The sequence below is a fragment of the Neofelis nebulosa genome, chromosome 8, assembly GCF_028018385.1.
Source record: "Neofelis nebulosa isolate mNeoNeb1 chromosome 8, mNeoNeb1.pri, whole genome shotgun sequence".
NCBI classification, from domain to species: Eukaryota; Metazoa; Chordata; class Mammalia; order Carnivora; family Felidae; genus Neofelis; species Neofelis nebulosa.
The window spans coordinates 64,351,177-64,378,592 of record NC_080789.1 but is presented as its reverse complement, the minus strand read 5'-3'; the positions used below and the strand labels follow the sequence as shown (position 1 = coordinate 64,378,592).

The following is a 27,416-nucleotide window of genomic DNA, read 5'->3' as shown; positions in this document are numbered from 1 at the left end:
AATATGCTCAATTCCTTTTACTAATGGCATTCTCTGGGGTGCCTGGCTGGCTCAGTCAGAGGAGCGTGAGACTCTTGATCTTGGGATTGTGAGTTTGAGCCCCGTGTTGGGTATAGAGATTACCAAAAATAAATAAATAAAAACCTAAAAAAAAAGAAAAAGGCATTCTTTGCACAGACCTTCTTCTTTGTTCTAGGTCATAGAACTCTGTATGTGGGGGTTCGGATGCCTCTGGGCCGACAGAGCCATCGTCATCACCGAACCCATGGCCAGAAGCACCGGAGACGGGGGCGGGGCAAAGGAGCCAGCCAGGGGGAGGAAGGCCCAGAGGCCCTGGCCCACGGTAACACTCTCGGGACAGAGGGTGGGTGTCCATGGCTGGGACCTCGGTGAGGCTGAGGGAATGTGTGATGGACGTCAAGTAGGTGGTCTTGCTTCTCTGATCCTTTTGTAGAGTTTTCAGAGCTTGCTTCCAAGAAGAAATGCCTCTAAGAATCAAAAATACCTTCCTGAAAAATTCATAGTTCAGGTCCCCCCAAATCAATGACTATATAGATGAAATCATTTGCCGGAAAATTATCCATGCTTTTTGGTCAAGTTAATCAGATTTCCAGTTTGTTGTGGGTTTTCTTCAAGTGGTCTTAGCTCATAATTTTTCCCTCCCTTCAACTGCTTGCATAGAATAGCATTTTGGGGGTGAGGGGTGGTAGGTGGTAAAGAAATGTTCTTGATCTACATTCAGGATTGTCTTCTCTATGTTCCTGAGGTTATAAGGCCCCCAGATGTGCTAAGTATAGCAGAATGCTATTTCTGTTCTAAGTTGAGGCTGGGAGCAGACCTTTCTCTGTGGCTGATTTTCCAGACACACCATCTCAGCGTGTTCAGTTCATTCTGGGCACTGAAGAAGATGAAGAGCATGTACCTCACGAGCTGTTCACAGAGCTGGATGAGATCTGTATGAAAGAGGGAGAAGATGCTGAATGGAAGGAGACAGCCAGGTAAGGCCCTAAAATAACCTGGGTTAAGATTTGCTTGGGTAGACCAACTTGGACCTTTCAGCAAGTGACAGGTCTGCTTTTCGTTTATTTCTTCATGGGAGAAGTAATGATTGACATGGGGATTAATGTTCCAGAGTCTTCTATGCGAAGTCTTGATGTCGGCCTCTTTGTGATGTCTCTGGTGACGTCTGTACCAATTGACCTTGAGCCTGGGATTGGTGGCAGAAACAACAGAACCTTTAGGGAGTCCTCAAACTTATTTAGGGCCCAGAGTTGTTCCTGGGCTATCTTGATATTATAGGTCTGGCTTAGAAGATGCTTCATGGGACTGCCTTGGTTTGGACCCAGCCCAGAAAATATAGCATAGGTGAAGACTTTTCTGCAGGTGAACCATAGAATTTTAATTCATTTGGGTTTTAATTTACTGGGAGTTTCAGAATTTTTGAGACAGCCCAACCTCACGGAGACCCCTGGGGTTATAGCTAACCTGACAGTAGGCTTCTGGGGGTAGCTGCAGAGTGACCGGGCTTGCTTGAGGCTCAAACCCCAAAAGAGCCCTCCGATTAACCAGGGCCATGTCTGGGGCTCCTCTGTAATTGACCAGTGAGCCTCACGGACAGTACAAAGCCAGCATGCGGAGCCTCAGGGAAGAAGGCAAATTGGGTAACTAGCAAAGTGTGGCTCTAGCTCTTATTGGAACAACTCTTCCTGGAACCCTGCTATATCCTTGGACGTTTGCCATGGCTGGAGAGGATTAGACAAGCCAATCAACCTGATACCAAGTGAAAAGGCAATTCGTCTTGTTATTCTGTCTTTGCCAACTTTTAAAGGTCACACAGAGCTTTTTAAAAAGAAAAATATGATCATTTTATTAATATACCGAAATGATACCGATGAGATCTATCTTTTTTTTTTTTTTAATGTTTATTTTTGAGAGACAGAGAGAGACAGACCACAAGCAGGGGAGGGGCAGAGAGAGAGGGAGACACAGAATCCCAAGCAGGCTCCAGGCCCTGAGCTGTCAGCACAGAGCTCAATGCGGGGTCTCAAACCCACGAACCACAAGATCATGACCTGAGCTGAAGTCGGACACTTAACTGACCGAACCACCCGGGCGCCCTGAGATCTATCTGTTACACAAGTAATATGTGCTCATTATACAAAATTGGAAAATAAAGATAAGCAAAAAGGAGAAGATGAAAATTATGTATAATTTTACTACCCCAGGTATAATGAGGGATACAGCATTTGGTGTCTTATACATGTGTGTTTGTATTTTTAAATCTTTCTTGAAATAGAAATGGGATCAAACTGTACTCAATTTTGCACTGTTTTATAACCTGCTTTTTTTTCACTTACCAATGTACCCTGAACATATAGATTAAATTACAACGTTCAGTATGATTATTCAGATGTCTTTCTTTGTGGCTTACATTAAAAATTCTCTCGTAAGGGGCGCCCGGGTGGCTCAGTTAGTTAAGCGTCTGACTCTTGATTTTAGCTCAGGTCATGATCTTACGGTTCGTGAGTTTGAGCCCCGCATCGGGCTCCACGCTGACAGCTCAGAGCTGGGAGCCTGATTAGGATTCTGTCTCCCTCTCTCTCTTCCCCTCCCCTGCTTGCTCTCTGTCTGTCCCTCTCTCAAAACAAACAAATAAACATTAAAAAAAATTAAAAGAAAATTCTCTTGTGAAAATCCTTCATTTTCTACCTCTGGCATCTAGTTGTTTGTCACGCTTTCAGGTGGCTGAAGTTTGAAGAAGATGTCGAGGATGGGGGAGAGCGCTGGAGCAAGCCTTATGTGGCAACCCTTTCACTGCATAGTCTCTTTGAGCTAAGGAGCTGCCTTATAAATGGAACAGTCCTTCTGGATATGCGTGCAAATAGCATAGAAGAAATTTCAGGTAAGCGTAGGTGAGAGAAAACAGAGGAATGTTTGTTTAAATTAAGAAGTGTGGTGTGGAGGGGCGTCCGGGTGGCTCAGTCAGCTAAGTGTCCGACTTCAGCCCAGGTCATGATCTCAGGGTCCATGAGTTCGAGCCCTGTGTTGGGCTCTGTGCTGACCGCTCAGAGCCTGGAGCCTGCTTCGGATTCTGTGTCTCCCTCTCTCTCTGCCTCTCCCCTGCTCACCCCCTCTCTCTCTTTCTCTTTTAAAAAAATGAATAATCATTAAAAAAAGAAGTGTGGAGGAAAGAATAAAGTAGCTTTGTGTCATTACGCCAGTCACTGAACCTTCTCGACCTCAATGTCTTCAGCTGTGGGATGGGTTTTTAATTTAATTTTGTTATTTTTTAAAACTTATTTATTTTGAGAGAGAGAGAGTGGGGGGGGAGAGGGAGAGAGAGAGAGAGAGAGAGAGAGAGAGAGAGAGAGAACAGAGAGAAGAGCAGGCTCTGTGTTGTCAGCGTGGAGCTCAATGCGGAGCTTGATCCCATGACCCTGGGATCCTGACTTACACCGAAATCAAGAGTTGGACGCTCAACCGACTGAGCCACCCAGGCGCCCTGTGGGATGGGTTTTAAACTAAGAAACCACTCTACCTATTTCACAGCCTATTTCAAATGACAGGGTGTTCGGTCCTCCATTTGCCTATTCATTTAGCACACATTTATTTTGTATCTATTTACACTTGGTAATATGCTAGGCACAGGGAAATAAGATATAGTTCCTACTCTCAAGGGACTCCCCTTCTAACGGGGGAAATAACCGTGGAACAATTTAAGTAAGTGCAACAACAGAGATATGTCTTGGTAATAATTAGAGGAAGGGGCAACTGGGAGCTGTGCAGAGAAAAAGGTGTTAAGGAAAGATTTGTAAACATGGCAGCTAGGGAAGACATGTAAGAAACTGAGCCACAGTACCCCCATTTTTTCAGCAAGATGTAATGGGAGATGTCTGATGGGGTTTCCTGATGTTGAGTGTTGTTACCATGTTTTAGGAATGGCGTTTGGGAAACACCTGGGTGCATGTGAAGGTTTTTCCCTCAGCTTGGCTCTGTTTGGCTAGACAGTGAAATAAAATTTTCTTCAAGCTTTTCTTCAAGTGTCCAAGAGATTCTGCCTCTCTGGGATCTCTTGGGGAAACAGGGGAGGGGTCAGCACTGATGAGACCCTGTGTCCCCTCTGAAGGCTCTAGGGGAAAGTTATTCCTTGCTTCTTCCAGCTTCTAGTGGTTCAAGGTGTTCCTACTCAGGAATGCATAACTCCAGTCTGCCTCTGTCTTCGCATGGACTTCTCATTTGTGTCTCTCTTGTGAGAATATTTGTCAATATCATCCACGATGATCTTGAGATCCTTAACTTAGTTACATGTGCAAAGACCCTTTTTACAAATAAGATCACAGTCACGGGTTCTGGGCGATTAGTACATAGAAGTCTCGAGGGGGCCACCATTCAGCTCGTTACAAAAGCTAAGAAGGGAGAGAGTTTCAACTCCTCAGTGTCAAATGCTGCAGAGAGGTCACGTAAACATCCACTGAATTTAGCAACTGGAAGGCCATTGATTTTATCAAAAAGCAATTTCATTGAGAGAGCCAAATTGCAGGGGACTGAGAAATTTTTGAGAACTTTATTTTGTGAGTTTAATTTTAATTTTTTAAGATTTTAAAATTTATTTTTATTATTTTTTACGTTTATTTATTTTTGAGAGAGAGAGAGAAAATGTGCACGTGCCTGTGCCCACAGCATGTGGGGGAGGGGTAGAGAGAGCAGGGGTGGGCAGAGGATCCCAACTAAGCTCTGTTCTGCCAGAGCAGAGCCTGACAGGGGACTCCAACTCACGAACCGTGAGATCATGACCTGAGCTGAAGTTGGATGCTAACAACCTTAGCCACCCAGGTGCCCCTCTTTTGAAAACTGTAAATGATAGGAGAGAGAGAGAGAGAGTGAGACAGACAGAGTGCCAGAGTTAAAGGAGGGTCTGGGTTGGACATTGTTCTTCTTTTAAATTTTTTTTCAAGATGAAGGATCTTGGGACACCTGGCTGGCTCAGTCAGTGGGGCGTGTGAACTCTTGAATTCGGGGTTGTGCGTTCAAGTCCCACGTCGGGTGTAGAGATTTCTTAAAAATAAAATCTTAAAAAAAAAAAAAAGATGAAAGATCCTGAAGCATGTTTATAATTTGGGAGCAATAAACCCATCAATATAAAGGTTAAATATAGAGAAACCATGGATCTTCAGCTTGAATATTCAAAATAGATTTTCTTCTAGACTTGGATAGTCATGGAAGGAGTTGGGGTTGAGAATAGGTTGAAGTTTTGGGGAGGCTTGGGGATAGGGATGTAGGACTGAAGTGTAATTGCTATAGTTCTTTACATTAGGTACCAGATGTATGCATGTTGGTGATAAGGATAGGTAAACTGTATCAAGTATTTACTGATACGGCACTCTGTATTTATTATCTCATTAATTTTCTGTAACAACTTTTGAAGATGGTTAATAATATTAGCGCCATATTACAGATGAGGAAACTGAGGTACAGAAAGGTTATGTAACTTGCCCAAGATCACACAGAAAGTGATAGAAGTGGGACAGAATGTGGGCCTCTAGAACTCATACTCATTATTGGGATTTTTTAACCCCCCTCAACTGTGCTGGTCTGACAGGTTAAAGGTTGATGGTAATTGCCTGGGGCACTTAGTTAACTGAATCATACACGTCGGTTCCACCTTCAAATTGTCATTTGGAGCGTTCTACAGTTGTCATTCCTCTTGACGAGTATAGCGATGTTGGAAATGTTGGAGGAAGGGAATATAGAGGAACTTTGGCAGATAACAGAACAAAGTGGGTAACGGTGTGGACTTTTGAGTCAGATAGTCTTGGGATTGAATCCCAGCTCTGCGACTTACTAGATGTGAGATCTTGGGAAATTTTGTAACGTTTGGGCCTCAGTTTTCTGGATCTGTACAAATTGTTACAATACCACCTCCTTCTCAGAGGTTTCATTAGGATTTAATTGGATAATCTGTGTAAAGTTCATAGTATAGTTCTGGCACCTATTAAATGCTTGATTGTTTCTAATAATAATGATCTGTTATATGCATAAAGTATAACTTGTCACAGCTGCTGTCGTCAAATAGATCTTTCAGGCCCTGAGGTATGATTGTACCTTATACCTTAATGACCCTCGTGGAACTGTTTCTCCCACTCCTCGCCCCTCACCCCTCATACCACCCAACGCGGGCCTCTTTGAGTTCACTGACTATCAGTTTGAGTGTTCATGTTAGCACCTGCTTTCCAGACCTGATCCTGGACCAGCAAGAACTGTTCAGTGACCTGAATGACAGCATGAGGGTTAAAGTACGGGAAGCCCTTCTCAAAAAGCATCATCATCAGAATGAAAAAAAGAGAAATAACCTCATTCCCATTGTCCGCTCCTTCGCTGAGGTTGGCAAGAAGCAGTCAGATCCACATTCGATGGATAAAAATGGTAAGATTATTAGGAGTGACTGTCCTTTTATTAATAAGACACTTAGGAACTAGTTGAAGATGCTGAGTTACCAGAGGGTACAGGCTATATTTGTCTAATATGTTTCCATGCTCACTTACACACAATATGGTTTGGTTACAGGCAAGATGGGGGGCTGGGACTGATGACCATCTATCTCTGTGGCACTAGGGATGTTGCCTCAGATTGATTTTAGATTAGGGACACAACATACAGTAGTATAGGCTCTTGAGTCCGACTTCGAGGCTTGAGATTCAGGCTCCACTATTTGCAAAGTGTGTGACCTCGGGCAGCCTCCTAAACCTCTTAAAGTCTCACTTTCTCCTCTGTGAAATAAGGATGATAATAGCATCTGCCCCATCAGTTTAACGTGAGGTTTTGATACGTGATTCTACGTAAATCCCTTAATCAGCTGCGTGACGGGTTGTAGACATTCCATGAATCTCAGCTGCTGTTTGGTTTCCTTTTCTGTGGCCAGGCAATGTCTAATCTCTATGTCTCCCTGTCCCCACATTTACTGAATCACAACGTGCAGGGGATATGCCTGGGAATCTACGTATTTGAAACGTTATCCAAAGGAGTCTCTGATATGCACTCCTGGTTAAGAATTCCTGCTTTAATAGAGGAAGAAAAGAGGACCACAAATATGTTCAGGAAGAAGGTGCGGAAGTAGTAAGACTTCTGCCCTCCCTTTACTAGTCCGTAAGGAGACATGTATATGTGGGTCTTATCTGCACAGTCTTCTTAGCTCTTCTCTATGGGCCTTGCAGGACAGAGAGCCATAGCCAACGGGTGACGGATGGGGTGTGTCAAAGGGGGGAAAGGGCAGAGGCTCAGAGGATTCTGTCTTCTCTGAATAGGTCAAACTGTGTCTCCTCAGTCTGTTCCAACTACGAGTCTTGAAGTAAAAAATGGCGTGAATTGTGAACACAGTCCCGTGGATTTAAGCAAGGTGAGCAGAGACACGGGAGCTTGGCTTGTAGGCCTAAGAGTATTCCTAGTGGAACCGAGAGTCCAATCGCTGGAAGCCGGGTAAGCTTTGGTAGTTCAACACCTTTTGTCTAAGACCAGAACCCTTTCTGCAGAAAAGGAGGCCCCTCTGCCTGGGTCTTCTCCCTTTCACTCCAGCCTGCATGGGGCGGACTCAAGTTTATTCCACCAGGTTCGATGCTAGAACTGAGAGGAGCCCCTGATAAGCCTCCCTGACACAGACCTCCCGGTTTTTCCAAAGTTGTTTTGGTGCTTACTCTTCAGCAGCCCCTTCTCACCTCCCAGGGTTTTGCGGAAACAATATTTTTGCTCTTGTCTCCTAAAACTACTTTGTGGTCGAGGCTCTTCTTGGGGACTGTGACTTGGGCATCCTAAGATTTCTGCAGTAGCAGTGCCTCGCTGCAGCTTCTGGCTCAAGCCTCGATCTCCCTGCCTCCAGCCTCTCATTGCCCTGGTCTGTCCTCGACACTAGCCAGAACACAGATGGGGTCGCGTCACTTCTCTGCTGGGAAGTCTCCCTGTTTTATTTAGAAAAGCTGAAACCTCTGACAAAGCAGTCAAGTGTTTTAAAATGGAAAAAATTTGACCGAGAGCTTCAAAAACAGTCGGTGAGAAAGCGTGGTGTAATGAAATTCAAATCAGAGGACCTGGATTTAAATTCTCTCTCTTAAAGGCTCCACTGGGCAAGTCAACTTCACCTCTCTGGGTTTCAGTCATTTCGTTTTTTTTTGTAAATAAAAAATGAGGCTAATAAGACCTATTTTATCCACTTTACAGAGGTATTGCAAGGGTCAAATGAAAGGGTGTGAGCAAACATTTGTTAAATCATGAGACAACAGGTGAATGTAAGGTAAGGGAGGGTAAGGGTTGATGTGTGAGGTGACAGCTCCTAGGTTGTCAGAAGGTTCTTTTGGACTTTCAGGTGGATCTTCATTTCATGAAAAAAATTCCCACTGGGGCCGAGGCCTCAAATGTCCTGGTTGGTGAGGTGGATTCTCTGGACCGCCCCATTGTTGCCTTTGTAAGGCTCTCTCCAGCCGTTCTTCTCTCGGGTCTGACAGAAGTGCCCATCCCAACAAGGTAAAGACAAGGGCAGCAAAACTCGGTGCATCCTGTCTAAAGCACAGATTTGTGTGAGCTCTGGTAGAAGAAACCAGCTAGTGCCAAAATTTGGGATTAACTGGGGAATGCTGTTTAAAATTCAGCAGCGATCTCACTGTGGGTATGTTGGATTAACCTCCACGCAGAAGAATTCTAAGACTTTTAAGGCTATGACTTTTAAGTAACTATAGCCTTGGGAGTGGAGAACTGAAGAGCATCCCAAGGGCGTATCACAGGCTAATCACTTGTTATGGTGGGAAGCCTGAGTCTTACCCTCTCAGTTCCACAGAGCCGTGTCTCAGGGAAATATGTCTGAGCAAAAGTACTGATGTCTCTTTCCACGGTTCTGGCAGGATTTGTATGGTTTGCAAATATGTCTACATTTGTTCAAAAGGCTATTCGTGCACTCTGAAGGTGGTGATTCAGGTGATTCAGAGCCCCATTAATTACAGAGTATTCAGATGTCCAGAACACAATTTCAACTCCTCTACAGGGCTTGATCATGTCAACTTCCTTATCCCTCTCCTCTCCCCATCATTTGCTTATTAGAGCAATGAATGAGATTCAGAAAACCTTGAATTTGCACAACAATGGCATGTTTTAAAAAAAGAATTAAAAAAAAGGAATTTTTTTTCCTATAGCAAGGAATTGTGTCTATGGAAACCCTAACAATTATAACCACATTATTGAATAGAGTCATACAAATACGTCCAATGCTCAGAGTGGAGCTGTTAGGTCAAGGCCACTTATATTGCTCCATCATTAGTCTGTCTCCTTTTATTGAAGTTACCACAGTGATTTCTGGTTGATAGGAGAGAGAAATGTTTCACTGTTTGGAGAGGAATAAGATGCCACTTCTTTATGTCTGCTTACATAGTTTATAATTTCATCCTCTGTGTGTGTTGCCAGATTTTTGTTTATCCTATTGGGTCCAGTAGGGAAAGGTCAGCAGTACCATGAGATTGGCAGATCCATGGCCACCATCATGACAGATGAGGTATGCACCATTCTGCTTTTCGTTCATGCTGTAAATATGTATTGAATATTTACTCTGTGCTAGACCCTGAGTTATCTGTTGGGGATAAAATAATCACCCTTGCAGTGTCTTCTGGGAAGCAGGTCAGGTCACGTCTCCGAATGCTTTTTGTGGGAAGACCAAACCTTCTGGGGTTATGTCTTCCTATATCATCTCTCCCAAGGATGCAGAGAAATCTTTTTCTGGGAAAATTATCCTTGGCTCTTAGGATGCCTAGAGAGAAAGGTGTTAAGGCTGACAGCCTTCTAGAGAGGATGGCTAATTGCATACATAAAAGCTATTTACATAAAGAACCCTCACTCTTATTCCACGTGAGGGTCAGGGGTATGAGCTAGGGTACTGAGATGTGAATGTCCCAAACAACCAGACATTGTGGCTGCCATGGTGCTGAATCCCCACTACATGCCCTAGTGAGGACTGTACTGCTCTTGTAAGCTGCAGGGTAGGGTTTTTAAGGCATATGTGTTAGCAGGCAGAGGGAGATGGGGGTTGTGTTTTGTCATCTGTCTTTGATTGGGAAGCTTATTTCATGGGGGACCTTCATTAGGAATTTCATCCACTTTTTCCAACCATTATGATAGGAAAATTTTCCCATGTATCTTGCCTTTTGTCCCACTCTTTGGGGGGATAACAATTATACAACTTTAGAGTCTCATCTTTTCTTGTACTAGCATACAGATATCTAGTTCTTTTTTGACCCATCTCATCTTTAGTTTCATTTTTTTATGCTTTTATCCTTGCACTTTTTTAAATGCTGAAGTTTTCCACATTGTCATGTCATTCCCCATGACAGAGATAAAAATCATGAGGTTGTATCTGTCCTTCACCACATTCATTGGTGATTGTTGTTGTTGTTTTTAAGTTTATTTATTTATTTTGAGAGCAAGGGCATGAGTTGGGGAGGGGGAGAGGAGAGGGAAAGAGGGAATCCCATGCAGGCTCTGTGCTGTTAGCGTGGAGGCTGATGCAAGGGCTCGAACTCATGAACCGTGAGATCATGACCTGAGCCAAAATCAAGAGTTGGACGCTCAGCTGCACAACCGACTGAGCCACCCAGGTGCCCTTCATTGGGGATTGTTTTAAGTAAAGTTATTTTCAGCTTTCCTAAGGGTTTTTTCTTCTCTGTAGATTTTTCACGATGTGGCGTATAAGGCAAAAGAGCGAGACGATCTCCTGGCGGGGATTGATGAGTTCCTAGACCAGGTTACAGTGCTCCCTCCAGGGGAGTGGGACCCCTCCATTAGAATCGAGCCACCCAAAAATGTCCCTTCCCAGGTAATGTATGCACATTAGCCAATGGTGGCTTAAGTGTCACTTACTGAGTACCCACCATGGACAAAGCAAAGACCATGTGGGTAAATACTAAATAACTCAAGCTATAGCCCTGTTTTGGGCACGTAGAATGAACAGAGCAGTTATAAAAAATGAGTATACAGTAACATAGATTGGCTCAGGTGTGATGCGATCAGTCAGGATTACTCTAGGATAATTTTAAAGCCAGCTTTTGGAGGTTTGATGTGGGATGGGATAGGAGAGGAAAGCACATTTCTTGGGAGTATATTGTGAATGAAGCCATGCGATGAAAAGAGCAAGTTGTGTAGAGAGAACAGGTGGAATCCCGCATACTTTGGGACAGATCAAAGGTGGCCAAGGAGCCCTTGTACACGGGACACCAGGCCTGGTGCTTTACAGATGTGAACTCAGCCCTCCCGGCAACATCCCCACGCAGGTATTTTTATCCTTAATATTACAAATAAATAAAACTATCTTCAATGAAACTATCTTCAGAGTTTTAAGGTGAAGTGAGATTATACAGAGGCAGATTTGAAACTGGAACTTAGGTCCCACCTGATGTCCAGGCCTCCATATTTCTGTCTCTGAGCAATGGAGGGTTAGGAGTTAGGCACTAGTAGAGAGGGCGAGAAATTATATGTTGTTATTGTTTTTCAGGAAAGTCAATAAACTGCCCCAAATCAGTAAATGCCTTTGAAAACTACAAACACATGGGTATTTGGGGGCTGTTTTTGGATGATCTCATTATCACTCCCCGCTGTTAACAGGAAGGACAGGATAGATGGCTGACTTTACTAATTTTGTGTTCCTCTGTTGAAAGGAGAAGCGGAAAATGCCTGGAGTTCCAAATGGAAATGTTTGCCACATAGAACCGGAACCACATGGGGGCCACAGCGGGCCAGAACTTCAGCGCACCGGGCGGTAAGTTCTGAGACGTTTCACAGCTCATGCTGCTTACTGGGCTGAAGTTGTGTAAAGGAATGAGTCATAGTCTTCACTTTCAGCCTTCTTCTCTCTAGTATTTTGGCTGGGAATTACTTTTCAAATGGAACCACTGACTGTAATAAGTATTGTGAATTTATCAGATCTTGTATTTATTCATTCAAGTTTCTCAAACCACTGACCACAGTCTGTCTCACCTCCAGTCCTTTCTACACGTTGTTCCTTCTGATTTGAACACTCGTCCCCTCCCTCATCTCCTGGCTAACTGCTACTTACCTTTTTGTCTCAGCTTAGGGGTCACTTCCTTTGAGAAGCCTTCTAACACTCTCTCTAGATGAGGTTAGGTATTCCTACTGTGTGGTGTCACAACTTTGAGCTTTGTCCCTCACCTGTCTGCCACCTTCCTCCTACCCCTTGGTTTACAGCCCTTCCCATACTTTATTATTATTGCTTAATTTGTTGTTATTATTGCTTCAATAGCATTATTGCTATTATTGCTTCCCATACTTTATGATTATTGCTTCATTGTTCATTATTGCTTCATTATTGCTTCATTCCTTCCTGCTAGAATGTTTGCTCCGTAAGGGCAGGGTGCCCATTATAATCCTAGCACCCAGCACGGTGCCCTGCACAGAGTGGGCACTTAGTATCTGATGAACAAATGAATGAATACTTTTAGAGTGATCCCTGTTCTGTAGCATGAGTGGACTAAATATAGATAAATATTTAGTGGTTATTTATTTATTTATTTATTTTTAATGTTTATTTTTGAGAGAGAGAGGCAGAGAGAGAGAGAGAGAGAGAGAAAGAGAGAGAAAGAGAGCATGAGTGGGGAAAGGTAGAGAGAGAGGGAAACACAGAATCCGAAGCAGGTTCCAGGCTCCGAGCTGTCAGCACAGAGCCCGATGTGGGGCTTGAACTCACGAGCCATGAGATCATAACCTGAGCCAAAGTCGGATGCTTAACCGACTGAGCCACCCAGGTGCCCCTTGAGTGATTATTTTAAGTAAAGAAACTCCCTTAGGGTAGGAAAATAAGTAGTATTTTAGGGGTGTGGGTGTGTCTCAGAATAGTCAATCTACTCTTCTAGGCCCAGACTCTAAAGACAGATGTCCAAGGAGGAGGTTCTCTATGGAAGTTTAGGGAAGCAGATTCCCAGACTAACTTTGATGTGCCAGGTAAGAAGGTGGTGAAAGAGGATGGTATTTTGGGTTGGAGTGACATCTAGGGTTTCCCCAGGTGGTGGGAGATGGTTGAGACCATAGTTCTGGTTCCATAAGTTGTACTTGTTTCTGAGGATCTGCTGGGTGGAGAGTCTCAGGACAGGACTCAGATCATGGAGTGAAGCTTTGTAACGTCCTCTACTTCCTAGCTTTCACCTTAGTTTTTTTCTTCTTTGCTTGAAGTTGCTTTCCTTATTTTTCTATCCTCAGTACCCAGTGGAAACTCAGGGTTTTCTAGGATTGTAGACAGTCATCTATTTTTCTACTCTTAGAAATTCAGGGAGAAGCTAGGAAAGGGGGCTTAGAAGCAGGAGAGATGGCACTTAGCTAGCAGTGTCCAGAATGGGGGTGTGTTTCCTGGCTGGAGGAATGTATTTGAGGGTGGGGAAAGATAATTGGGTTCTGGGGAGTGATCATGGAGGAAAAGAATAGCTCTTTGATGGAAGGGATCACTGAAATGAGGGAGCAACCTCCAAGAGTAAATTAACATTTTCTTTAAAGTTGGGAGAGGTCTGCATTGGGTGGGGAGGCCTGGTATTGAGAAGCAGTTCAAGGGAAGCATCTGTCCCTAGAATAGGTTCCAGGATTGAGACGGTCCTAGAGGAGGTGGTATTTTTTAGGGAAAGGGTCTTGGGTGTTTGATGGTATTTCAGGGTGGTGATGTATCTTTTGAATATAAATGGTGTTCACACCCTAGGACTTAGAGTTTGAAGGTAGTGGAAATGAGGGCAACAGGGTTTCCTCCAAATGATTTGAGATTTCAGGTTTCTTTTGGTGTTAGAGGAGAATAAACTAAAGTCCCAGGCCTTTCGAGGGGGTCATTTATAATCCAGTCCACGTGGGAGTTTGGGAGACCATTAGATTAGATCTCAAGAATTGTCGATTCTCAGAAATGGTGCCTGACATCCCAAAAGAAGATCTCATGTGGCCAGGATCATCACATGCTTACTCACAGTGTCAAAGTACCTTTACTCACAAACTCATCTAGGGTTTGAGGAAGTTCTCCCTTCATGTCTTGTCAGGAAGTTAATGGAGTTGATAAAGCTGAAAGGAAGGGTTATCTAGGTTCAGGGCCTAGGGCTGCTTGGTATGGGAGATACGTCCTCTTCCTGAGTTCCCAAAAATTTCCTCAGAGCCCTTAGTAAAAGACCTCAAGACACATGGCCTTTCTCCTATTATAGCCTTGTAGTTCAGGTGACTTCATGCCTGCATCAGAGATTATGCTTCTGTGCCAACCCTTTTCTCTTTCCAAATCTCAAAGTTTGTAGGGAGTCAAAGCAAACCCTCCCCCATAGATGAACATCCTAGAACTTTCTGGACTCGCCTGGACTACACAGACAAAAAATAGTTCTTCATACCATTAGTTGTGTTTCTCCGAGGTGGAAAACCTGCCTTGTGTGTACGATGTTGCAAGGCCTGGGGCAAAACCTGGAGACTTAGGGGATGTTCTATTTGTTGGACGGGGAGGTATATGAAGATGGGGGCGTGTAGACTCTTAAGGCAGGAAAGGAGGCAAGTTGAAAACAGTCCTGTATTAACCTGAGGCCGGGCTGGAGCACAGTGTGTTGGACCTCCGTGATGCTGATGCATTCCCGTACATAACAAAGACAAAAGTCTGAATAGAGTGTTCCTAGGTCACAAGTGTCACCGCAGGGAAGAGAAGGGTTTTCCAAGAAAGGGCTTTTCCAAGGCATATTTATGTACCTCGTTGGGGATGCCGCTTTTGGGAAGGGTTAATGAAAAAAAGAACCAGGAGCTGCTATCTCGATGATTCCCCGCCCCCCCAACACACACACTTCAAACAGGTTTCTTCTAAAGCACACCAGACAAATGGATGGCTGGCCTGTCCTTAAAGCCCTCCAGAGAAGGTCTCCCTAAGTCAGTGCTCCAGAGCCTAGTGACCCTCTACACGGGTAAGTCCTTTCTTGCATCAAGCTGAAATTCGTATCCCTGTGTGCCTCCTACCCCCCAAAAAACTTGAACATCAAAGGTAGTGTTGAAAGGGAAAGGAAGTCTCAAATGTGGAGAGAAGCATCCATGCCTGATCTTGTGGTAGCTGTGCAATTATGGTCTGATTCTATGCATGAGTGAGGGATAAGGCTGACTCCATAAATAGTAGTCAGAAATCATTTTATTAATTTATAGTTACATTATCCATAAGAGCCTCAGATCTTTTCTTTCCCCTTTTAATCACTGTTAGGCATGCAGATGCCCCTCCTTTCTATGGCTTCTTATAAATCCATTTCGCATACATCTTTTGTCTGTGACTCACAGACGTTCCTCCCTGGAGGGGCCTCCTGCATCCAGGGGCTGAGCAATCGTGGCAGCATCTCAGGTTGCCAAGTGGGGTGAGGCTCATTATTACAGAAGGAGAGTCTTCTCCCAGAATAATACCCTTCAGAGGAAGGTCATCGGTGATTAAGAGGTGATATTCACATGGTACTAGTTCTGTCTTGGTAAAGACCCAGAAACACTTGTGTCTTGCCCCAGACCAATCAAAACTGCCTATCAGGTCCTGTTTGCACAGAGGAGAAAGCAAGGCGTAGTGACACTTTGTTACAAACTGGAGCCTTGGTTCCAAACTCTGAGGTGGAACTCTCACACTCTAGGTTAGACCCTATAGATAGCTCCTTACCTAAGCTAGGTTTGCCAGATAGACTAAAAACAAAACGAGCTTTGCCTCTCTTCTCTAAGCCAAGAACCAGATTGTGATGTTACCGCTATAAACTGACAACGGTGAATCCCAACTATACCCACCCAAACCAGAGGAAAAGAACAAATAGGTAGAATAGAACAGTGTCCGCCCTGTGTCCACGAACACACTCATTGCACCTGGCTAGGGAGAGAAAGCATTCAAATGGAAAGAGAGAGCTGCCTGGGCCTTTCCCCCTAGCGTACAGGCCCCAGGTCGCATGGTTCTCCTCCAGGCTCCCAGGCAGAGAGATGGAAAGAGCTGGCCAAGCCTCCTTTCATGAAAGAGTAGCTCATTTTTTGTTTTTGGTTTATTATAGAAAGTTTCAAACACATAAGAAGAGAGAACAGTATAATGAACCCCCATGTGCCCATCAACAGTGATTAACATTTTGCCAGTCATGTTTTGTCTATTTCTCCCCACGTAATTGTTTTATTTTTATGTTTTCTAGGTTATTTTAAACCAAATCACTGGTATCATGTCATTTTACCTGTAACTACTTCAGTATGTATCTCTGTTTGATAAGGACATCTTAAAAAACAACGGTCATGCCATTATGAAATCTAACAAAATTAACAATAATTCTTTAAATTGTCTAATGCTCAGTCCACATTTAACTTTTTGTGATTGTCTTAGCCACATCTTTTTAGAGGGTTTTTTTCTTCACATAGCATCCAGTCAGGGATTGCATTTGGTTATTATGATCCCATTCTGTACTAGCTCTCCTTCCTTTTTCTCTATGCCATTGGTTTGTGGAAGAGACCAGGTGATCTGTCCTGTAATGCTGAGTGGCATTTTGTGTGACTCCCCTATCAACTTTCACTCTGGTGCAAAGACCTCACTCTAGAAAAAGTGACCCAGTTTGAGAACACTCTTTCTTGGTGTGGGATATCTTGCTCTTGATCTGTCTCATCCTTGGGAACTGGAGAGGGGTCCAGAAGTCCTGCCACCACGTCCTGTGGACCCTACTTCCTGATTCAGCCCTTGAGTCCTTCCACTTCTCCTCCTCCCAATCCCCTGCCTCCAGTCTTGCCCCGCGTTCCATTCATTACACCCCCTCCAGAGTGATCCTTCCAGAATGCACGTTTAATTATGTCGTTCTCCTGTTTACAATCCTTCGGTGACTTGACATGCCATCAGGATAAAGTTCTAGTTCCTTAAAACAGTTTGCAAGGTGCTCTGTGACTTGGCTTCTCCAGCTTCACCGTTTCTGTCTGCTGGTATTTGCCCCTCACACTGTCTTATCGAGCTGTATCTGCGTTAGCACTTGGACCCCGCCATGCACTCTCACCTCCAGGTGTCACCCATACTAGCCCCTCTGCCCCATCTGGCTAGCTCCTGATCGGTTCTCTGAGTCCCCGTTGAAATCTCCCTCCTGTTCTATGCTGCCGTGGCACCCTCACAGCACTGCCTATCGCCTGTGCTAGAGAAGGGCTGCGTTGTCTTGCTCCCTGCTGCATCTCCGGTCCCTGGCACAATATCTGCTACTACTTGTCGACTACATGAACGAATTCTTATGCTAATTTCTCAACAGTAAGGTGGGTAGCTGTTCAGCGTAGGGAAGTGCATGTGATGGGGCTCTTTGGCTAGAATACATATATAATAAAACTAACGATTTTAATACCTTGAATGGATTTTGCACATTTCCTCCGAACAGCTCAGAATTTGCGGTTTGAAGCGATTACTTAATTTCACGTTAATTTTTTTTGGAACTCTTTATTGAATGGGCAATATGCACTCCCAAAGCAATTCTCTTTATGCTCGGGATAATCATTCAAATTCATGCCCTTGTTTGCAAATGGAATGTGTGCTGACCCCGGAGAGATTTCTTGTACTGGGGCTCAAATCGAAGCCAAAGCATGTCTTCAGAGCACATTTGAAGTGGCTTTCAAATGTGCGCTGTTCAAATACTTCCGTGGAAGAGGGACTGCGTTAGAGGCCTGTTTGCCATGTTTCCACAGGCTGTTTGGGGGCTTGGTGTTGGACATCAAGCGGAAGGCCCCCTGGTACTGGAGCGACTACCGGGATGCACTCAGTTTACAGTGTTTGGCCTCCTTTCTGTTCCTGTACTGTGCCTGCATGTCACCTGTCATCACCTTTGGGGGATTGCTCGGAGAAGCCACTGAGGGACGCATAGTAAGGACTTTTTACCACTTCTCTTGAACCCAACAGGAGTTAAAACATTGTGCTGGCAGGGAAGTCTGCTGAGAGGAAAATCCCCCGGGCTAGGGCTGAGGAGATTGGATTCTTTGTACTGGATACTGCGGTCTTCTGATTTCATACCAAGCAGCAACCTAGTTTTCCCTTTAGAACCGACTCTCGTCTGCTTGCACATCAATGTCACTAGTTGACTGCCCGGTTGAATTGCCTGGTGCTCAAAAGGGTGGAAAATGATAGATCAATGTCATTTGAAATTTAATGTGATTCTGAATGACGGCTCATAGTACAAATGGTATCACTGTGCTTTCTGTGTATATTTAAGTACTGAATTGAGTCACTGAAGAACAGGACTTAGTTAAGGAATCCTATGTGGTTGGATTTGGGCACCTGGATTATCAAAACGGTATCCTTTACAGGAGTATTAGACCGTGTGTATACTTCACTCTTGCTAAAATGAAATACAAGCAAATGGCTTGTCAGGGCACACACGAGAGCTAAGTCAGGAATGTGCATAAGCCCACGCTACTGGTTACAGATGGGCTATGGACTCTGATGATTTTTTTTCCCCCCTCAGAGTGCAATTGAATCCTTGTTTGGAGCCTCCATGACTGGGATTGCCTATTCCTTGTTTGCGGGACAGGCTCTCACCATCCTGGGAAGTACTGGGCCAGTGCTTGTATTTGAAAAGATTTTGTTCAAATTCTGCAAGTAAGACATTTGGTTTTCTGAAAACTCTAACTGGATGTGTTATTGTGCCGTTAGGGTTGAATGCCAGGATCCCGGGCGAGCATAATCAGGCAAATATTACTCTGGATTGTAAAAACCTAACGAAAGAACATCATTTGGTCTGTTGTCCTGCCCCCAGGTAGTACTGTATCTAAAATAGTAGATCTCCTAATCTTAAAGAGCTTTATTAATGTCCCTCAGCCATGATTGAAGTCTTGACTTTTTATCTTTTTTTAAAATTTATTTATTTAAATTCAAGTTAGTTAACACACAGTGTAGTACTGGAGTTTTCTTTCTCTAGCTAAGTCAAATTCCTTCATTTTCATTTCAAATCAGGTTTTTTAAAGTTTATTTATTTATTTTGAGAGAGAGAGAGAGAGCGCGCACACAGAGGGGACAGAGAGAGGGAGGGAGGGAGAGAGAATCCCAAGCGTGCTCCCCACCATCAGCACAGAGCCCATGTGGGGCTCAAACTCATGAACCGTGGGATCATGACCCAAGCCGAAGTTGGACGCTCAACCGACTGAGCCACCCAGGCGCCCCTTTCAAGTCAATTTTTAATTTGGCCTAAGACGCCCCCTTCATATTGTGGAGTAGGGGCTGATGGTAGGGGCTTAGCAGTGCCTCCTTTCCCTATCAGATTTTTTCTTCATTTTGGATTGGACGTAGGAGCGTGTGGAACATGGGCCAGCCCCTTTTTCCTAACTGTAAGAATAAGATCTGAATCAAGTTGGGCAGTAATGGCAGAAATGCGTGTGGCCGATTCCTTCCTTCTCCACTTTCCGTGTCCTTGCTGTCGCAGATACTACCTGTGGGGCAAATACTACCCGTGGAGCGAATCTTTGGTCACAGCTGTCCCTGGGCAGCATTTAGGAGTAAAGTACAGTCAGAATTAGGGGTAAACTGGGTTGCGGTACTGGAATGGATGAGATGAGATGAATTAACCACATTTCTGACCCTTTGTCTTGTAATTCACCCATCCATGCTTTTTGATGAACTTTGGTTTTGTTTCAGAGATTACGCTCTTTCGTACCTCTCCCTGCGAGCCTGTATCGGACTGTGGACTGCCTTCCTGTGTATTGTCCTTGTGGCAACTGATGCCAGTTCCCTTGTCTGTTACATTACCCGCTTCACTGAAGAGGCATTTGCCTCCCTGATTTGCATTATTTTCATCTATGAAGCAATAGAAAAGCTCATTCACCTGGCAGAGACCTACCCCATCCACATGCACAGCCAGCTGGACCACCTTAGCCTGTATTAGTAAGTATGCTTTATGCTTGTCTTTTTTTTTTTTTTTTTTTTTTAATGTTTATTTATTTTTGAGACAGAGAGAGACAGAGCATGAACGGGGGAGGGGCAGAGAGAGAGGGAGACACAGAATGGGAAGCAGGCTCCAGGCTCTGAGCCATCAGCCCAGGGCCTGACTCGGGGCTGGAACTCACTGGACCGTGAGATCGTGACCTGAGCTGAAGTCAGACGCTTAACCGACTGAGCCACCCAGGGCCCCCCCCCCCCCCCTTTTTTTTTTTTTTTTAAATTGAGCAGTGGGCCTGGGTTTACTGGCTGATGCAGTGTACCTGGCAGTACTTGCGCCTTTTCTTAAGGAAGTGTCTTGGCCCTCTGGGAAATAAGGCTTAGCTAGGGATGTGGAGACCCCAGGGGGCCTGCCAGAGAACAGCCAGAAGTGATGACCTCTGTCATCACTTAGTCAGGATGGACTAAGAACAAAACTCAGAGGGGACATGAGGAATGCTTTCCAGAGCACGGGCTTTTGGTTCCAGGCACGAGACGAAAGTAGGCTGCAAAGGTAGCAGGGAGAATTCAAGTGAGTTATTGGGAGGACCTTCTTTTTACAAGGATTTGTGAGTCCCTGAAGCATGTTATCAAGATCGTCTGAATGTATGTACAGGCTCCTCTTAGGAATCGTTAGGTAGAGATATACTAACAATTCTTTGCAGATCCACAGGTCTCTTACTCTGTTTCCTAAGGATCTAATAATCTATTTACTTACATAGATTTCTTTTTTTTTTCAATATATGAAGTTTATTGTCAAATTGGTTTCCATACAACACCCAGTGCTCATCCCAAAAGGTGCCCTCCTCAATACCCATCACCCACCCTCCCCTCCCTCCCACCCCCCATCAACCCTCAGTTTGTTCTCAGTTTTTAAGAGTCTCTTATGCTTTGGCTCTCTCCCACTCTAACCTCCTTTTTTTTTTCTTCCCCTCCCCCATGGGTTTCTGTTAGGTTTCTCAGGATCACATACTTTGGTTTCTCTTCAGATCCTATAAATCTTTCACCTTTTACTTAGATAGATTTCAACGCAAGAGACTGTTTTCTTCCCATGCCTGATACAGTTTGGATCAGGGGGAGAAGAAACATGGTATTTCACCATGTCGACAACCATCCAGGAGAGTCTGGTCCTAGAAACACTTCTTCTCTGGAATAGTATTCTCCAAATTATGACTAAAGATCCTCAACCTTTAGCTCCGTACATCAAATTCCCTGCCTTCTGGCTGTACATTTCTGACGTGGAGGGCCTGGTTGTAAAGCGAACAATTTCAACCCGAAACTGTCTGAGCAGAGAGCACACTGTATGGAGGGGTCTGCCAACTAGTCACGGATACATTTTCGTAGGTTCTGCATATTCATTTATTGCCCTTTTTAAGGTCAGAATTCATAAAAAACTTTTGTTAGAATTTTGAAACTATTTTATTACAAAATCACAACCATTAGAGGAGTATAATCTTTGAAGCCTAGTGGATTGCTGATTGGCATTGGAGTAAGGTTCATTCTTCGACCTTTTTCTCAATCATTCATTTATTTGTTTAACAAACATTTGTTGAACACTTACTATATGCCGGGCATGGTTTTAGGCCCTGGAGACAGCAGTGAACATGGCAGACAAAGGATCTGCCCTCAGAGACCTAGTGGGGGAAGATTGACAAAAGTGACCAGCCTTGGACTGAGTAGACTTTGGATCTGGACACTGTAATTCTGTGTTAATACAGCTCAAGGTGGGATTTTTCTTAGTTGCATTCTACCGTTGGAGCTGTGAAGCTAGAACTCTCCAGCTCTTTAAATCATTTTATGTTAGTATGTGGAACTGATTTTTTAAAAAATATATTTTATTGTCAAATTGGCTTCCATACAACACCCGGTGCTCATCCCAACAAGTGCCCTCCTCAATGCCCATCACCCATCTTCCCATCTCCCCCAACCCCCATCCACCCTTGGTTCTCTGTATTTAAGAGTCTCTTGTGGTTTGCCTCCCTCCCTCTCTGTTTGTAACTATTTTTTTTTTCCTCTTCCCTTCCCCCATGGTCTTCTGTTAGGTTTCTCAAGATCCACATATGAGTGAAGATATATGATACCTGTCCTCTGACTGACTTATTTCACTCAGCATAATACGTTCCAAGTATGTGGAACTGATTTTTTAAGAGCAGTTTTAGGTTCACAGCAAAGTTGAGCAGAGGATACAGAGTTTCCATCCACCCCCTGCTCCCACACATGTGCAGTCTCCCCCAGTATCAACATCCGGTACACCAGAGTGCTAAGTTTGTTGCAAACAATGAATTTACATGGAGACATCATTATCACCCAAAGCCTATAGTTTACATTAGGGTTCACTCTTGGTGTTGTATGTTGTACATTCTATGAGTTTTGATTGATCTATAAATAATATATCCACTATTATAGTATCATACAGAATAGTTCACTGCCTTAAAGATCTGTGCTCTGAGGGCACCTGGGGGGCTCATTTGGTTAAGCCTCCTACTCTTGGTTTCAGCTCAGGTCATGGTCTCACAGTTCATGAAATGGAGCCCCGCACTGGGCTCCACACTGAGAGTGTGGAGCCTGCTTAGGATTCTTTCTCTCTCCCTCTCTCTCTGCACCTCCCCTGCTTATGCTCTCTCTCTCTCTCTCTGTCTCTCTCTCTGTCTCTCTGTCTCTCAAAAAAAAATATTTGGTGCTCTGCCTACCCATCCCTCGGTACCACTCCAAACCCTGGCAAGCATTGATCTTTTTACTGTTGTCATCATTTTGCCTTTTTGGCAATGTCATATAGTTGTAATCCTGCAGTATGTAGGCTTTTCTGATTGGCTTTGTGTACTTAGTGTTATTGCCTTAAAAGTCTTTAATGCCTTTTAATGGCTTGGTAGTTCTTTTTAGTGCTGAATATTAGTCCATTGTGTAGTTATAGATATAGTGCATCCATTCACCTACTGGAGGACATCTTCATTGCTTCCAAGTTTGGGATTGATTTTGTAGACCTAAATGTAGGACTTTATGGCTTTCCCTATTACGTTTTATTTTGTTGATTTCCTCCTATTACAATCTACTGAGATCTTTTTGTATTTTAATTCTGTTGTACTATATCCTTAGAAGGTATGCTCATTAAATCCACAGAGGATGCAAAGTTAGTGGGAATGGCTATGCTCATTGTGGGACTGGGAGGCCGCATGTTGGCCAGAGGGACAAGTCTGATCTGGTCTGGTTAGGTACAAGAGGAGGCCATGGTGGTGGGATATTACCAGGAATAATGCAGTGTCGGGACAAGCTTGCATCACAATTCCAGGAGCCTCTGATATTGAGAGCATATTGAGAATGTGGCAGGGTATAGAGAGCAGGAGATATCCAGGCTCGGAGAAGACTGTTGAGAGCCAAATGGGGTAGCAGGTCCTCCTTGCTTTATAGATTGAATTTCACGGGAAGGGCCTAAGCGAAAGAAACTAAGCAAGGAGACCATCAAGAACCATTCTGTGCCAAGCATGGTGGTCGGCACAATTTAATTCAAGGCCCATGTGCTGATTTGTGTCTGTGTTTATAATGGCTGACTGAAAAATAAGGATGTGGTTGGGTTTACCCATGGGCCTCAAGCAACAGGACCAATCTCAGGGACCTGAGATGGGCAAAGGAGAAACGAGGCAGGCTCTGACAGGGGCTTTAGTCCAGTCATGGCTAAAACTATTTAATCAAATACTTGGCTGCTTTCCTCAGGAATCCTTTTTTCTTGTTCCCTCAGCTGCAGGTGTACTCTCCCAGAAAATCCAAACAACCATACCCTGCAGTACTGGAAGGACCACAATATTGTGACAACAGAAGTCCACTGGGCCAACCTGACTGTTAGCGTAAGTCTGGGAGTTGTATTGTACCATTGTGACTGCCAAGTTTAAGTGTGGTAGCCCTTCAGTGTGGTCTAGCGTTTTCAAAAATAAAGGTTGTTTGTTTGTTTGTTTATTTATTTATTTATTTATTTATTTATTTAAACTATTCTTGCTGACCCTTTTCCCCAGCAAAAGTTCTCTTGTACATAAAGGGAAAAGAAGATTGCCTTTCTCTTCTCTCCCACGTACACCCTACCCAGGGTCCCTGGACTAGGGATATGTGGGGATGAAACCAGGCAGGGCGGGGGCACACCCAGGTTTCTGAGGCTGGCAGAACATTCCGATTTGGAAGTCGTCGTAAGATAAACAGTACGAATTGCCAGAGCCCTCCCAGAGCTTCATGCTTGCTTGGGACCATCCTGGTTTCATTTTCCAAGCGTCTAAGGACTCTAAGTAGTCACCGTACTCAGAAGGGGCCTGTGCAAGCGAGAGCGCCACAAGCACACGGGTCAATGGACACTGCCGGCAGCCTGCGCTCCCCAGCGACCGTGGGACGACAGGGAGGGGTGGGCTCAGAAGGCCAGAGCTATTTATTCCCTCGTGCCTGCCTTTCATCACCCAGAATGCTTGTTCCCGCAGGAGTGCCAGGAGATGCATGGAGAGTTCACGGGATCTGCGTGCGGCCATCATGGACCCTATACTCCTGATGTGCTCTTTTGGTCCTGCATTCTCTTCTTCACCACCTTCATCCTCTCGAGCACCTTAAAGACATTTAAGACAAGTCGCTATTTCCCAACCAGAGTAGGTAGCACCCTCATACATTTCTTCCGCGTTAGAATTCTGATATAACAGAGTCTATTCTCAGCTTCCATGCCGCTTGCTGAGTAGAGTGGCAGGTGGCAAGTTCCAGATGTCCCGGCAAGCCCCGCTGTGGCATTCTCTTCTAGTGTCTGGCAGCCTTTCGTAAACGTGTGGTATGGGCTGAGGGGGTTAATACTCAGGATTTTTTTGATTAAAAGTGCCGGGCGCTGGGTGCCTTGCTGGCTCATTCAGTAGAGCACACAACTCTTGATCTTGGGCTCGTAAGTTCAAGCCCCACGTTGGTGGGTAGAGATTGCTTTAAAAAAAGAAAAAAGTGTCAGGGGAGTTTAAGGTGGTTCTGCAAAAGCTCTTAACCCTCAATTTCCAGAGTGCTGTGAAGTGTCCTTTCCAGGATGCTGGGAGATGGAGTATGCAATAACTGGAGCTGGCTGCTAAATATAGTAAAGCGGGATGATCGCTTTGGATACATAGGGGACCCCAAAGTCTCTTCCCAGGGATGTCTCTTGTGGCAGTTTGTGAAATCACCAGACACATTGACTGCAGCGGCCAGAATACTCCTGACTTGGTTTGCTTGACTCTTTGAAGCCTCAGTAATCTGATACAAATGGTGCTGTTTGATCATGACCAGTTTTAGTAGAGCGGAATCAGAGGCTGGGTGTAGAACGGCGAAAAGGGGCCACTTTTGCTTTGAAAAGGAGTTCAAAGCGTGAGAAATGGTGGGTTTTCTGGAAGTGAGGGTTCGGTCAGGTACATTTGCAGGGCAGGAAGTCCGAATGGGTGGGGAGCTCAGTTGATTAGCTGTCTATGGTACACTCATGCAGGAAAAACACATTCTTAGACTTCCGGGATGCTACATGGTAGTTAAGGGAAACACATATTGAATTAGTTCTGGGTCATTGTTTCTGATGTGGACAAATAGTTAATAAGGGCAGTTCTCTACTAGCTACTTGCTGAGGCCTGGGTTAAGTGCTATCAGGGATATAGAAGTTTAAAACAGGGTCTCTGCCATCATACAGGAAGGAGAAACATACGAAATGTACAGGTCCATATGATACAGTGTAAAGGGTTGGGCGCCAACCTGGGATGCAAGGGGTCATAGGAGTTCAGAGGAGAGAAGGGCCACTGGGCCCCAGGATGGTCAGATGGACCCAAGATGGCTCATGATGGTGGGGGCAGGTACAGGTTCAGAGAATTGTGTAACATTCAGAAGAGAACTGACAAAACCAGGGCCAGGAAGCTGCAAACCTCAGGTTTCAAAGGAAAGCAAAGTCAGGTTAAGATATATTTTGGCTAAGATATATTTTGCTCTGTCTCTGTTGGAAGTTCAGATTAAGGCAGACACTGGGCGTTTTAGAGGCATTGTATTTTATTAAAGCTGAACTAAACTATAACGTCCTCCTAGGCACAAAATGGTGATGAGTGCTATGGAGAAATTTTTTTCAAATTTATTTTTAAATTTACATCCAAGTTAGTTAGCATAGAGTGCAACAATGATTTCAGGAGTAGATTCCTTAATGGCCCTTGCCCATATAGCCCATCCCCCCTCCCACAACCCCTCCAGTAACCATCTGTTCTCCAAATTTAAGAGTCTTTTATGTTTTGTCCCCCTCCCTGTTTTTATATTAGTTTTGCTTCCTTCCCTTATGTTCATCTGTTTTGCTATGGAGAAAATTGAGCAGAAAAGGAGCATAGGCGGTGCTGGAGTAGAGAATGGTGACCAATTGCAAGTAGGATCATCAGAGAAGATCTCATAGGGAAGGTGATCTTTGTATGAACATAGGGAGGTAAGGGAGCTACCCAAGAAGTTACTTGGAGAAAAAGCATTCTAGACAAGAGGGATAAGCAAGTACAAAGACCCTAAGGTGGGATGTTTAAGAAACAATAGAGTTGGGGGGGGGGGGTGCCTGGGTGGCTCAGTCGGTTGAGCGTCCAACTTCGGCTCAGGTCATGATCTCGCAGTTTGTGAGTTCGAGCCCCGCATCGGGCTCTGTGCTGACAGCTCAGAGCCTGGAGCCTGCTTCCCATTCTGTGTCTCCCTCTCTCTCTGCCCCTCCTCCGCTCATGCTCTGTCTCTGTCTCTGTCTCTCTGTCAAAAATAAACATTTAAAAAAATTTTTTTGGGGCGCCTGGGTGGCGCAGTCGGTTAAGCGTCCGACTTCAGCCAGGTCACGATCTCGCGGTCCGTGAGTTCGAGCCCCGCGTCAGGCTCTGGGCTGATGGCTCGGAGCCTGGAGCCTGTTTCCGATTCTGTGTCTCCCTCTCTCTCTGCCCCTCCCCCGTTCATGCTCTGTCTCTCTCTGTCCCAAAAATAAATAAAAAACGTTGAAAAAAAATTAAAAAAAAAAAATTTTTTTAAAAAAAGAAAAGAAAATACACAACGGAATGGTCTGTATGGCTGGAGCAGAGTGAACGAGTGGGAGAGCGTTAGAAGCTGGGCTTCTAATGATTTCAATGTGTGGGCCTCATAGGCCGAGGCCTTTTGGGTTTTTATCTCATTGAAATGAGGAACCATTTCAGGGTTTTTGTGGATTGACATAATCCAACTTGTATAGTCAGTCCAATGGCTTTAAAGGGGGGCTGAAGCAAGTGTCTGCTGTACTTAAGAGAGACAAGAGCTGATGGTGACCTTGGTCTGGGTAGGAACAGTGGAGGTGGTGAGAAGTGCTCAGATCCGGGATTTGTTCTGGAGGTAGAGCCAACAGGGCTTGCATGCAGGTAGATGAGGTGTCGGGCATGAGGGAGAAGAGTCGCTGCTGTCACCAAGGCCCTTGGCTGGTACAAATGGACCTTAACTGGCCCCAGAAAATCTTATTCCAAGTTCTCAGAACTATTGCCCAGACCTGGGCACAAATGCTCCAAATAGAGCTCTTCCCAGTCAGGGT

General features: G+C 44.6%; 1 protein-coding gene across 9 annotated transcripts in view; it reads left to right on the top strand.

Annotated features, from left to right (window-relative positions):
• SLC4A8 (solute carrier family 4 member 8) overlaps window positions 1-27,416 on the top strand; it is a 79,525-nt gene that overhangs the window by 25,012 nt on the left and 27,097 nt on the right. For 5 of the 9 annotated variants that reach the window (XM_058742740.1, XM_058742748.1, XM_058742747.1 and 2 more), the window contains exons 3-16: window positions 197-364; window positions 863-998; window positions 2,742-2,902; window positions 6,235-6,423; window positions 7,302-7,393; window positions 8,354-8,511; window positions 9,442-9,529; window positions 10,697-10,843; window positions 11,682-11,782; window positions 17,680-17,854; window positions 18,453-18,586; window positions 19,619-19,864; window positions 23,631-23,736; window positions 24,352-24,513. In XM_058742740.1, coding sequence (XP_058598723.1) covers window positions 197-364; window positions 863-998; window positions 2,742-2,902; window positions 6,235-6,423; window positions 7,302-7,393; window positions 8,354-8,511; window positions 9,442-9,529; window positions 10,697-10,843; window positions 11,682-11,782; window positions 17,680-17,854; window positions 18,453-18,586; window positions 19,619-19,864; window positions 23,631-23,736; window positions 24,352-24,513 — 2,063 coding nt within the window. Of the gene's footprint in view, window positions 1-177; window positions 365-862; window positions 999-2,741; window positions 2,903-6,234; window positions 6,424-7,301; window positions 7,394-8,353; window positions 8,512-9,441; window positions 9,530-10,696; window positions 10,844-11,681; window positions 11,783-17,679; window positions 17,855-18,452; window positions 18,587-19,618; window positions 19,865-23,630; window positions 23,737-24,351; window positions 24,514-27,416 lie in introns of all 9 variants that reach the window. The other 4 variants (XM_058742744.1, XM_058742742.1, XM_058742746.1 and 1 more) reach the window with 3 other exon arrangements.